The following is a 13,188-nucleotide window of genomic DNA, read 5'->3' as shown; positions in this document are numbered from 1 at the left end:
CTTTTTGTTTGTTTTTGAGACGGAGTCTTGCCATAATGCCCAGGCTGGAGTGCAGTGGTGCTGTCTTAGCTCACTGCAACCTCCACTTCCCTAGATCAGGTTCCTGCCTAAGCCTCCCAGGTAGCTGGGACTACAGGCACACACCACCACGCCCAGCTAATTTTTGTATTTATAGTAGTGATGGAGTTTCACCATATTGACCAGGCTGGTCTTGAACTCCTGACCTCAAGTGATCTGCCCACCTCAGCCTCCTGAAGTACTGGGATTATAGGCATGAGCCACTGCACCTGGCTTAAAATCCACACCCAAGTCAGTTCAGTTGCCAAATCCTGTTCTACCTACCTTTTTATAACTCACAAATCCACTCTCTGCTTTTCCACCATAGAATAGGTAATGGTTGAGATTTTTAGCTTTTCAGTAGACACGTGATAGTTGAAATCATGGGCTTTGGAGTCACCCTGAGCTAGTTTTAAACCCTGGATTTACCCCTTAATGGCTGTGTGATCATAGGGAAATTATTTTTGTGTCTACCCTCCATTTTCTCATATGTAAAACTGCTGCAAGAATCCTTTGAAGCACATACTTCATAGGATTACCATGAAGATAAACAAAATTATGCCTAGGCCTTAGTCCCTCAGCCTACACAGTCCGCTCCGCCTGCCATCACCTCCTCCAGTCCTCCCCACACTTAACTATAACCTCCTCGGTCACCTCTCTGACAATACCCATTTTGTATTATCACGTCATTTCCTCTGTTCTTTCAGACTTCCCATGTCCCTTTTCCACATGGATCAAATTCTTAATCTCTTTAAGGCCCACAGCTGTGCTCCTCCTGCTTGGGCACCCCCTCCTTAACTCCTTCCACAGATTCTTGTAGCACTTCAGTATGTACTTGTTTCTGACACTTTGTTTCTTGCATCCTAGTTAGGTTCCTATATTGCCTCCTTTTCCAAATTAGGTCTCTTCGAGGTCCATTCACATCTGCTTCATTTTTTTCCTTCCAGAGTCTTAAACAGATGCTGCTCGGTAAATACTCATAACTAGGATCAATTTGAAAGTTTGATGTCATTTTCAGAGTTTTGGTGGACCCCTGGAAACAAATGGAAATGATTTTAAAATTGGCACTGTTCATATTTTAACAGATTTCATTGCATTCTCCTTCATAGGTAGAGTTTAAAGAGAATTGTACTGTAATATTTTCCGTTTTCTTAACTTGGAGTAAATACTTTGAGGTCTTTGGAAGCACCCCAAAAGAGACAGAAAAATGGCTTTCTCAGACACTTACATACCCTGTTTATGGTAGTAAAAATTGCTATAGCAAATTTTTTTAAGAGAATGATTTGGCAATATCCAAATCCAAATTTGGATTTTGGCAAAATCCCCAAAAAAATAAGTGCCAGAATTTAAATGCACTTTGACTCAGCTCTGCCCATTGTTAGGGATTTACTCTAGATCACCTCTAGAAGTACCAAGTGCCAAGTACAGGATTATTCACTCTACTCAAGAAAGTAAATAAATTATCCACACAATGTAAAACTATATAGAAATTAAATGAGTGTAAAGCTGTTGGTGTTTAGAAAGTGCTACAAGATACATTAATAAGTGAAAAGAGCAAGATACATGAAGTGATCCTGGCCAAGCACAGTGGCTCATGCCTGTGATCCCAGCACTTTGGGAGGCTGAAGTGAGAACACAGCTTGAGCCCAGGAGTTGGAGACCAGCCTGGGCATAGCGAGACCCTGTCTCTAAAAAAATAATAATAATAATAATAATTAGCTGAGCATAGTAGCATCTGCCTGTGCTCCCAGGTACTCAGGAGGCTATGAGGTGGAAGGATCGTTTGAGCCTAGGAGGTCAAAACTGCAGTGAGCCATGTTCACACCACTGCACTTCAGCTTGGGTGACAGTGAGAGAGAACCTGTCTCTAAATTAAAGTTTTCTCTTTTGTAGACATTTTAGAAAATCAAAAGTCTGTGAAGTATATTGGCCTTTTTTTCTCCACATACACCAAAAAACCAAAACCACAAATTGTCAGCAGTAAATGGTTACATTTGGGGAAAAGGAAAAGGGATTTCATTTTTTGTTTTGTATTTTTCCTTTTGTGGTAAGATGTGTATGTATCAACTGAGTATATCTTCATATAGGATCACAGACCTTATAGGATTTTTCTTTATATTACTTTGCATTTTTTAAGCCAAAGCATTTATGAAATTATTGGGATAGGGAAAGGAGTTTTGTGATAGGAGTGGGTAGGTGGGTTTAAAGTATTCAGATGTAAAATTTATTAAAAAGTCATTCCTCATAGTGCATTTGATACTAAGAATTTGTCCAACATTAAAGGAAAAAAATCAATGCAGTTGTGTTTTCTATGTACTAAATTGGCTATTCAGGTTTAGTCTTTCTTAATCTAAATAGCTATCTATGCTGAAGAAATAGAAAATGTGCAATAAGAAGAAACCATCTTGGAGGCCAAATATGAAAACAGAATTCATAGGAGTGAATACTTTCTCTACCTAAACATTGATAGCAGAAAGTCCTCCCACTTCTGCTTCAATTCCTCTCTGTTCAAGATATGAATATAAGGATGATGAGGTATATGCACATGAGTTTCTGTATCAGAAGTTCCAGTTGTGCAAAGTTTTAACACTCTGGCTCTTTCTCCACAGATTGCTAGTGCAACTACTGCTCCATCGATCCCATCACATCTGTCTCCCGGTTTACGAGATGTGGCTCTTCGTTGTTTAGAACTTCAACCTCAGGACAGACCTCCATCAAGAGAGCTACTGAAGCATCCAGTCTTTCGTACTACATGGTAGCCAATTACACAAATCAACTACAGTAGAAACAGGATGCTCAACAAGAGAAAAAAACTTGTGGGGTACCACATTGATATTCTACTGGCCACGATGCCACTGAACAGCTATGAACAAGGCCAGTGGGGAGCCCTTACCTAAGTATGTGATTGACAAATCATGATCTGTACCTAAGCTCGGTATGCAAAAGCCCACAACTAGTGCAGAAACTGTAAACTGTGCCTTTCGAAGAACTGGCCCTACGTGAACAGGAAAACAAGTTTGCATGACTAAATGGCAGAAGCATAATTTTATTTTTTTGGAGCACTTTTTCAGCAATATTAGCAGCTGAGGGGCTCAGGATCTATTTTAATATTTCAATTATTCTTCCATTTCATATAGTGATCACAAGCAAGGGGTTCTGCAGTTCCGTTCAAATTTTTTGTCACTGGCTATAAAATCAGTATCTGCCTCTTTTAGGTCAGCGTATGCTATGAGTAGCAGTACATACATATATTTTTAAAAATTGATAACTTTTTTATGACTCACAGTTGGCCTTTATTTTTAAATACCTGGACAACTGTGGCTCATTGTGCATTTTACTGTTGGCCCATTCATTTCGTTTTTGGAAATTATGGTTCTGTATTTTCATTTTTACAATTATTTTTGTTTAATATTCAGGGAAAGGTGATCTTTTCAAACCAGAAAAAAAAAAAAAACTAGATATGAACTAGAGTTCATTAAATATTTGCTATTTTAAGAGTTTTTTAAAGTACAGACTTAATTTTGTTTTTTAAATTGGAATACAATAAAGTGCTACCTACATTGACAGTCACCACTCCTATTGTGCAGGTTAAATATAAGTTAACTAAAAATTAACTGTTCTCTGTGATGAAGCTCACAACCAAGATCAAGATTACCTTAAAATTTATTTGATTTTTTAGATGTTTTGGTGTCTTTCGTCAAACTGTAGGACATTTCACAACATTTAAGTCTTATTCTGCATGTAACAATCCATTCTCCTTCACCACTGGTAATAACATACAGCTGCCATTTTCCTTTTACCATGTGTCATCTCTTTACGGTAGGCCTAGCAGATCTTTTCTTTTTTTTTTTTTTTTTTACAAGAATTAATTTAATTACTCAACTACCAGTCAATAATTTTTAAAACAATACATTTGCTTTGAACTTGGAAAATGTGTTCAGAAAGAAAAGTGGAATTGAATTTCGCTTATACACTAATTCCTTGGATTTTGCACAGTTATCTAACAGTTTTAGTCCGGAGTTAAATTCAGATGCATGGAATCTTGAAGGAAAATGGTAGCTTTTTAATCTTGTGTATGTGTGAGTCTTTTAAATCAAGTACTGATTATTAAATACAACTTTGAGATTTTTAGTTTTAACTCTTCAGAAGCCAGTGTGAAATAGAATTGGTTATTCTCAAAGACTCAGGATAAACTAAATAAGCTATGTAGAGTACATTTAAAATGTACAACACAAATTGGAAATAAAATAAGTTACAAGATAAGTTTACAGGGATATATTGCTTATAATTTTTAAAAGGCAGTTTGTTTTTTATGTGAATATGTTTCTTAGTGAAATTTTACATTCCTTTGTTTTGGAAGATTGGCGATATTTGAAGAGTTAAAAATAGTACAGAAATGTGAAGTTTGGTAGCTCTAAATGTGTTGTACTTGACTTCCTTTTTTGTTTTGTTTTGTTTTTTTTGACTACTTAGAATTTTCACAATTCTAATAAGATTGTTTCCAAGTCTCTCATGTGCAAGCTTTAAAGGATGCACTCTTGCCATTTTATGTACTGGAAGATCATTGGTCAGATGAATACTGTGTCTGACAGAAATGTAAACTGTATAAACTGAGGAACCTCAGCTAATCAGTATTACTTTGTAGATCACCATGCCCACCACATTTCAAACTCAAACTATCTGTAGATGTCAAAATCCATTGTGTTTGAGTTTGTTTGCAGTTCCCTCAGCTTGCTGGTAATTGTGGTGTTTTGTCTTTTGTTTTGTTTTCAATGCAAATGTGATGTAATATTCTTATTTTCTTTGGATCAAAGCTGGACTGGAAATTGTATCATGTAATTATTTTTGTGTTCTTAATGTTATTTGGTACTCAAATTGTAAATAACGTCTACTACTGTTTATTCCAGTTTCTACTACCTCAGGTGTCCTATAGATTTTTCTTCTACCAAAGTTCACTTTCACAATGAAATTATATTTGCTGTGTGACTATGATTCCTAAGATTTCCAGGGCTTAAGGGCTAACTTCTATTAGCACCTTACTGTGTAAGCAAATGTTACAAAAAAAAAAAAAAAAAAGAAAGAAAGAAAGAAAAAAAAGAAAAAAAAATCTCTGGGTTAAGAAAATTTGGCTTAAATGTATCCTTTGTTATTTTAAATATATTGAGATATTTTAATTAAAATTTTTACCCCATTGAACCAATTTTATAGTATTTGTACCTATTTTGATGTTTTTGTCTTTATAGTAAATAAAAGTTTTTAAACAAATGTTGTTACTTTTATTTTGAAATAATTTCATACTTATATAAAAGTTGCAAGAATACCAGAGAACTTCTGTATACCCTTCACACAAAGACCCCAATCAGGTTTCGCCAGGTGCCTATTTATGTCCTTTACATAGCAAGACGATCCAAACCAGGAACACAAATTGCTCTCAGTTGTCATGTTTCTTCACTCTTCATTCAATCCAGGGCCATTCCTTAGTTCTTCCTTGACCTTAATGGCCTTAATTTTTTAAAAGATTTCAGATTATTGTTTTATAGAAGCCCCTCAAATTGAGTTTGTCTGATGCTGCCTCTTGATTAGATTCAGAGTATGCACTTTTTGCAGGAACATCACAGAGGTAGTACGTGCTTCTCTTGGTGTGTCATGTCAGGAGCCACAGAGGTGGTTTGTCCCATCACTGGTGATCACTGTGATAGTAACACTGTCATTACTTTTTTATAATTAATACCCACCTTTATAATTAAAAGTATTCTTTGGGGGCAATATTTGAGACTATATAAATGTCATGTTTCTTGCCCAGTTTTAACACTCTGCTCTTAGCTTTTTTGCTTGAATATCTTACTCTGATGGTTGCCAAATGGTGATCTAGTTCCTTTACTTTTTTCTTTGCAGTATTTTGCTGCAAAGAGCTTTCCCTTCTATTTATCTATTTCCCTCCCATTTATTTATCATGTATTATCATACATTTGTTCAACTTGTTGCAGATTAGCTCAGTGGGAATGTCTGAGAGCTAGATTCTCTATCACAGGCAAGCCACCATTATTCTTTGAACACTTCCATACTTTGAGCCCCATCTTGTGCGATGTAAGGGCCAGCCATTTTCCCAAAGAGCTCTGAATCCTTTGATGGAGAATAGTATTTTAAAACCAAGATCTAGCTGCTAGATAGAATGAATGCTACTGGGTGTCAACTGCTGCTTGGTGGAGCTAGAATACATATATAATGAATACACGGTTTGGCACACACTTGCAAAATATGCATACATATACCTACATACATACACATATAAAAACCATGAGCTCAAACCAACCTTCCAATTGCAATCCAACACCAACAGGGTTCATTCAAGCTTTCCCTCTTCCCAAATTTGTAACTTCCTTCTTAGGCAGTGAGAATCATGATTATTCCCAATATAATGACTTACTTGATTAATTCTTCCCCACCTCCCTCCCCCATGTAACCAGTCTCTGTGCAAGATGGTTAATGTTGCTGAGTTCAGAAGCCATTTTGTTCCTCTACATTGGTTTCAAGTTTCTGTATAATTTGATTTTTTTTTTTTTTTAGAGACAGAGTCTTGCTCTCTTGCCCAGGCTGAAGTGCAGTGGCATAATTTCAACTCACTACAGCCTCCACCTCCCAGGTTCAAAGGATTCTCCTGTCTCAGCCTCCCGAGTAGCTGGGATTACAGGAGGACACCACCATGCCTGGCTAATTTTTGTATTTTTAGTAGAGACGAGGTTTCACCATGTTGGCCAGGCTGGTCTCGAACTCCTGACCTCAGGTGAACCACCTGCCTCGGCCTCCCTAAGTATAATTTGATTTTAACTGTACATCTTTTAAATAGGTTCTGGATATTTTTGCAAAAGGGTACATTTCTGTTGCTTCAGAAAAATATTAACTTGAACAAAAGTTTTTGCTTCAGATGAATAGAATCAATTCTATTGCTCCTTAGTTCTATTTAAATGATACTGATAATTTTATAAAGTGACAGTCTTCAGGTTAGAATCCAGAAAAACTTTGGGGTATTGTGCTCATATGGAAATTCCGATACTTGCATTTACGAGCTGATGTAAGTCATTTGTTATAAGACAGTGCATGAAATAACTAGTCATCAGGGAAAACAGTGACAAACGGAAACTTATACAAATTGCTGTCTTTCTATGTCATGACATGGTTTGTCCGTTTTAAATTATGCTATAAGCATAAATGCCAGGTTAAGTTGGCATAAAGGAAAGGATGGGTCTCTTAAAGTAGGTAATGGATGTGGTGACTACAAGACCTGAGATAACAACCTGGGTTAAGTCTGGTTCTGCCACTTATCAGCTATGTAACCCCCCTTTTGACTTTCTGAACCTCCATTTCTGCATCTATAAAATGAAAGTGACAGTGTTGTGAGAAGAGAACCTATTTAAATGGCCTAGAATAGTACCTGGCATGTAGTGAATGCGTGATACGTGTTTTTAAGAATGAATGACCCAAAGGTCACAGACTCAAAACACCCATGGGACTAGATCCCCAGGAAGGCTTGTGGCAAACCTAAAAGTTTGCATCAATTTCATGTACAAGGGAGGCCATAGTTACCATGTCAGAATGAAAGCCCCATATGGTCAAATCTTCTAAATTTTCAAGAAAAGCTGAGCTGGAAATCTGGATTTTAGGTGCAATTTCCTGATGTTTAAACATTAAAAACTAATTTAAATCCTTATTAAGAACTGTAAACAAAATTCTTTAGACTGGCCTGTGGCTATCTTTTGACCTCTGACCTGTGTCCAGGCTTAGAAAACAAAAGAAGTAGAAAATTAGGAATCTCAGCTTTAGAAAATTGGATGTAAGACTTTTGTTGTCTTTTTTTTTTTTTTTTTTTTCCTGAGACAGAGTCTCACTCTCTTGCCAGGCTGGAATGCAGTGGCATGATATCAGCTCACGGCAACCTCTGACTCCCTGGATCAAGTGATTCTCCTGCCTCAGCCTCTCAAGTAGCTGGGATAACAGGCACGCACCACCATGGCCAGCTAAATATTTTGTATTTTTTAGTAGAGACGGAGTTTCACCATGTTGGCCAGGATGGTCTCAATCACCTGACCTCATGATCTGTCTGCCTCGGCCCCCTAAAGTCCTGGGATTATAGGTGTGAGCCACCATGCCTAGCCAAAACTTTTGTCTTCTAAGATACGAGATGAACAACATTGGAGATGCTAATTACAGATGCTAGAGAGCTTACCTCTGAAGAGAAAATTAGTGTCTTAACTGTACCCACTAATGTAAAATGCTTACTACTACTACAGCTCAAGTATCATGCTACAAAACATTAATATGCATATGTAGCATTCAAATATGCTGTCAGTGTTAGAGTTAACTTTGTAGGTTTTATTTTGCAATAGATAACTGTGTGCAAAATCTGTTACCAAAAGAACTCCATCAATGACTGAAGCCAATTTCATTAGTTAGTATGCAACCTGACATCTCTATACCCCATGCCTCATGGCTCTCAGTTCATAGCTTTTATCAGATCTGTAGAAGTAAAACTAGCCAAAGCTGAAATGGCAAGGACAAATCCTTCATGCCCCAAAATTCTTTTTCCCACAATGCTGAGATTCCTGTTAGAGTTTATTCTTGAGATAAGTGATCACTTCCCTTAAGTTCAATTTGCTTAGTAAGATTTCTCAACACCTATGTAGACATACTGAGAGGATGAGGATTGTAGCTAGAGTGAAATGGAGAGAAAGGATGGGAGGAGAAATAGAGATGGGGAGATACTGAAAAATCTTTAGCAGAGAGTGGCATGACTGTATTTGTACGTTAGAAAGAGCACCCTTGCAGCATCTTGAAGAAAACTTGCATGGGGCAATACAAAAGGCAGGGAAAAAGTCAAAAGGCAATTGCAGTATCCAGATGAGAAATTAGGAGGACCTAGGTAAAGGTAGCATTATGGGAATGAGGAGGAAGAGATGAATCTGAGTGATATTAAACAGCAGAACTGAAAGACTGTAGAAATGATCTTGGAGGAAGGGTATGAGGAGGATGGAGAATAACATCGAGGATGTGTCTGCTATCCAGGCTTGGTCACCTGTGTCAATGCTGGTGCCGTTACTGATACAAGGAAATCACAAGTGGAACAGACTGCATGACAAAATGTGCTTTGGACATGTGAAATTTGAGAGGCCTGGAAGATATCCAAGTAGAAGTTTCCAGTAATATTGTATATGCACATCAGTACCTCCAGAGATACTTTGGTTGCAAATAATAAATGTGGAAGCTATTGACATATAAATGGTAATTGAAGCCACTGATATATCATGTAGGGTTATACTCCGCTGCATGTAAAAGTGACTGAACTACATAGTCTACAAATAAGAGAAACTAAGCAGGTCAGGGCCAGTGTATTAGGCCTAGGGTGTCATCGATGTTGTCATGCTTTACCTTTCCACTTCATTCTTCTTAGCATGAGGCTTTTATCCTCAGGCTCCAACTCTGGTCTCCAATCTACAGTCAGGGAAAGAAAAAGGAGAATCAAAAGGTATTGCCTATATCAGGAAGACACAAACTTTCCTAAAAATCCTTAGGAGATTTTCACTCACATCTCATTTGGCTAGAACTCCCTAGCTGTAAGGAAGTCTGAGAAGAATGGACATAAGCAGGCAACTTTATAGCATCTACCACAATGAGTGACAAGGCTAATGGGAAGAATACTCAGGAGAATTCTTGTTCAGTGAGAAAATATAACCAAGACCAGAACCCCGATGAACACCAAGATTTAAGGCATAGACAAGCAGCAGAATAGATAAAGAAGACAAGAACTCATCTTCAGAAACTAGAAGTGCACAGGGTCAGGGAAAGCAAGAGAGGGGAATGTTTTAAAGAAAAGTCAGTGATTTTAAAAGCCACACACATCAGGTAGGATACGAACTGAAGTCTGGCAAGAAGCATTCCAGTGAAGCAGACTGGAAGGAAACATGATCGCAGCTGGGCAAGCATGGTCATGGAGATGATGTGCATAACCTACTTTGTGCCAAGGCAAGATGGGTCAAAGAGTGGTAGTCATGGTCCTGGAGGTGGCAAGAAGGATGACAAGGACAAGAAACTAGAGTGGAGAAAAAGAAGACCAACTAGAGTGGAGAAAAAGAAGAAAGCCTGTGCCAGTATTGGGGGGTTGGACAACCAAATTCAGGAAATTAAGGACTCTGTGCAGCTTCCTCTCACCCATCCTGAATATTACAAAGAGATGGGTATAAAGCCTCCTAAGAGGATCGTTCTCCATGGTTCACCTGGCATAGGTAAAACCTTGTTAGCCAAAGCAGTAGCAAACTAAACCTCAGCCACTTTCTTGAGAGTGGTTGGCTCTGAACTCATTCAGAAGTACCTAGGTGATTGGCCCAAACTCATATAGGAACTGTTTCAAGTTGCTGAAGAACATGCACCATCCATCCTGTTTATTGATGGAATTGACGCCATTGGGATAAAAAGATATGACTTAAATTCTGGTGGTGAGAGAGAAATTCAGCAAACAATGTTGGAACTGGAACCGTTGAACTAGTTGGATGGATTTGATTGTAGGGGAGATGTGAAAGTTACCATGGCCACAAACCAAATAGAAACTTTGGATCCAGCACTTATCAGACCAGGCTGCATTGACAGGAAGATCAAGTTCCCCCTGCCTGATAAAAAGACTAAGAAGCCCATCTTTCAGATTCACACAAGCAGTATGACGCTGGTCTGTCTAGGAGCAAAAGTGAAGGGTGTAACATGGAAATAATATTTGGCCTATTATGCAACATCCAGAAGAGGGCAGCAGAGTAAAACTTTTCTTTAATATGCACTGACTGCCAGCTATCTGAAAATCAAAGGTTATCTTTCTCAGGAACAGAGCAGAAATCTCAGTGTTCCCTTTAGAATACTGAAAAACCTAAAACAATCACTAAAAGTTCAATTTTTCCACTCTAAAACATAGATTCAATGTTTATCTATGGCATAACATGGTGTTCCTAGTCCCTCTATCACCTTCCAGCAGTCTACAACAAAAAGAAAGGCTGTAGCAAGACACTTGATGCCCTTTCCTGGTCTCTTGTTCCCAGAATCACTCTGCTATCAGCTGGCAGGGCCATCCATCCATCCATCCATCTATATCTACCCATGCATCTATCCATTCAGGCATCCTGCCAACCACTGTTCCTCTTAGTTTTTCAAACTCTATTTCCAGCTAGTACTCTGCTTAAGAACATCCAGTGACTATCTACATACCTCAAATGTCAATATTTTGTAATGGTCTGACCTTACCCTGCCTAAATCTTTATTTCCTACTATCCCTAATGCAAAATTTCTATTCTACTCCTTTCATTACATTCCTGCTCTCTGAATCCATTGTGTTTGACCCCAGCTCTGCACCTTTTCTCATACCAGCGGTTTTCAAACTTTTTGTTCTCAGAGCAGTCAAGAAGTGCTGCCACAGAATCTTCCAACTGATTCTCAAGACTGCCAAAACCAGCTGGTGTACCACACACCTATATGGGGCATGCTGCACAGTATAGTCCTGATAGATCGGTATATTTACTACCTTTTTTTGCAGTTGATGGCAGCAAAGTGGCCAGAGGAAAAGGTAGCTTTTGCTAATTTATACAAAGACTAGCAGAGACCATTTTATCCTCCTTTTTATGCAATATTTTAGGTCCTACAGCACAAAATTATTTTAAAATGCTAATTTCATCAATATGTAACATACTACTATAATTCATAGAATGGTATTAACTACAACATTCAATGAAATGTCACGTATTTTCCTTCTCAAAATTTTGAATAACAACATGTGGTTCTAACGCTCAATTTCCCAGATATTTTTGTTTTCAGACCCCATTACACATTTTTTTTTAGACAGAATCTCGCTCTGTCACCAGGCTGGAGTGCAGTGGCCCAATCTTGGCTCACTGCAACTTCCGGCTCCCAGGTTCAAGTGATTTTTCTGCTCCAGCCTCCCGAGTAGCTGGGATTACAAGCACTCACCACCATGTCAGGCTAATTTTTGGTATTTTTAGTAGAGATGGGATTTCACCATGTTGGCCAGACTGGTCTTGATCTCTTGACCTCATGATCCACCTGTCTCAGCCTCCCAAAGTGCTGGGATTACAGGCATGAACCACTGTGCCCAGCCCAGACCCCATTACACTTTTAAAATTATCAGGAGCACCCAAGGACCTTTTGTTCATGTGGCTAATAGCTGCTATTTGCTGTATCAATAGTAAAATTGATAAATGCATAAAAATATATTAATTCACTAGAAATAACTATTAAAACCTATTACATGTTAAATCAGATAACATATCTTTATGAAAAATAGCTATACTTCACCCCTGAAAAAAAAAAAGGAGAGTGGCATGTTTTATATTTTCCCAAATCTATATAATTTTTTCTTTTGAGAGGGAGTCTCACTCTGTCACCCAGACTAGAATGCAGTGGCACTATTTTGGCTCACTGCAATCTCTGCCTCCTGAGTTCAAGCAATTCTTGTGCCTCAGCCTCCCAAGTAGCTGAGATTACAGGTGCCCACCACCATGCCAAGCTAATTTTTGTATTTTTAATAGAGACGAGTTTTCACCATGTTGACCAGGCTGATCTCGAACTCTTGACCACAAGTAATTCACCCGCCTCGGCATCCCAAAGTGCTGGGATTACAGGCATAAGCCACTGTGCCTGGCCAAATCTATATAATTTCTAACTTAATAAAAGGCAGCTGGATCCTCATATCTGCTTGTGCATTCAATCTGTTGTCTTATCACACATCATGTAACTTGTAGAAAACTCCACTGTACCCTAAAGAAAGAATGACAGTACAGACAAATACATCTTACTACTAAGAAAATAATTTTGACCTCATAGAGCCAGGCCGCATTTGCAAATTGCTGGCTTCTGTTATCCCTTCCACTTCTCTTCTACTTCTTTCTCCTTGAAGTACTCCCTAACTCCAGGAGCTCACACTGAAATTCTATTGTAATTAATATTTAATTTTTAGATTAATTAATATTTAATTTTTATGTTTAATTAATATTTAATTTTTATGTTTTCCCAAATAGACTGTAATATTTTGAAGTTATACCTAAGCATACAGTTGTCAATGAATAAATATTTGCCAGTTATGTT

The 13,188-nt window shown here is 38.0% G+C and overlaps 1 protein-coding gene and 1 pseudogene across 4 annotated transcripts in view; both read left to right on the top strand.

Annotated features, from left to right (window-relative positions):
• Positions 1-3,913, top strand: part of MAP3K1 (mitogen-activated protein kinase kinase kinase 1) — an 80,591-nt gene extending 76,678 nt beyond the window's left edge. For all 4 annotated transcript variants that reach the window (XM_039467671.2, XM_039467673.2, XM_074385769.1 and 1 more), the window contains exon 20: positions 2,667-3,913. In XM_039467671.2, coding sequence (XP_039323605.2) covers positions 2,667-2,816 — 150 coding nt within the window. In that variant the 3' untranslated portion in view covers positions 2,817-3,913. The remainder of the gene's footprint in view (positions 1-2,666) is intronic.
• A 5,269-nt stretch (positions 3,914-9,182) lies between these two features.
• Positions 9,183-11,183, top strand: LOC141581209 (26S proteasome regulatory subunit 4 pseudogene; annotated as a pseudogene).
• Positions 11,184-13,188: the final 2,005 nt, after the last annotated feature.

Source organism: Saimiri boliviensis, chromosome 1 (genome assembly GCF_048565385.1).
Source record: "Saimiri boliviensis isolate mSaiBol1 chromosome 1, mSaiBol1.pri, whole genome shotgun sequence".
Taxonomy (NCBI): Eukaryota; Metazoa; Chordata; class Mammalia; order Primates; family Cebidae; genus Saimiri; species Saimiri boliviensis.
Note: the sequence above shows the minus strand (reverse complement) of the source record. Positions and strands in the feature narration are given on the sequence as shown.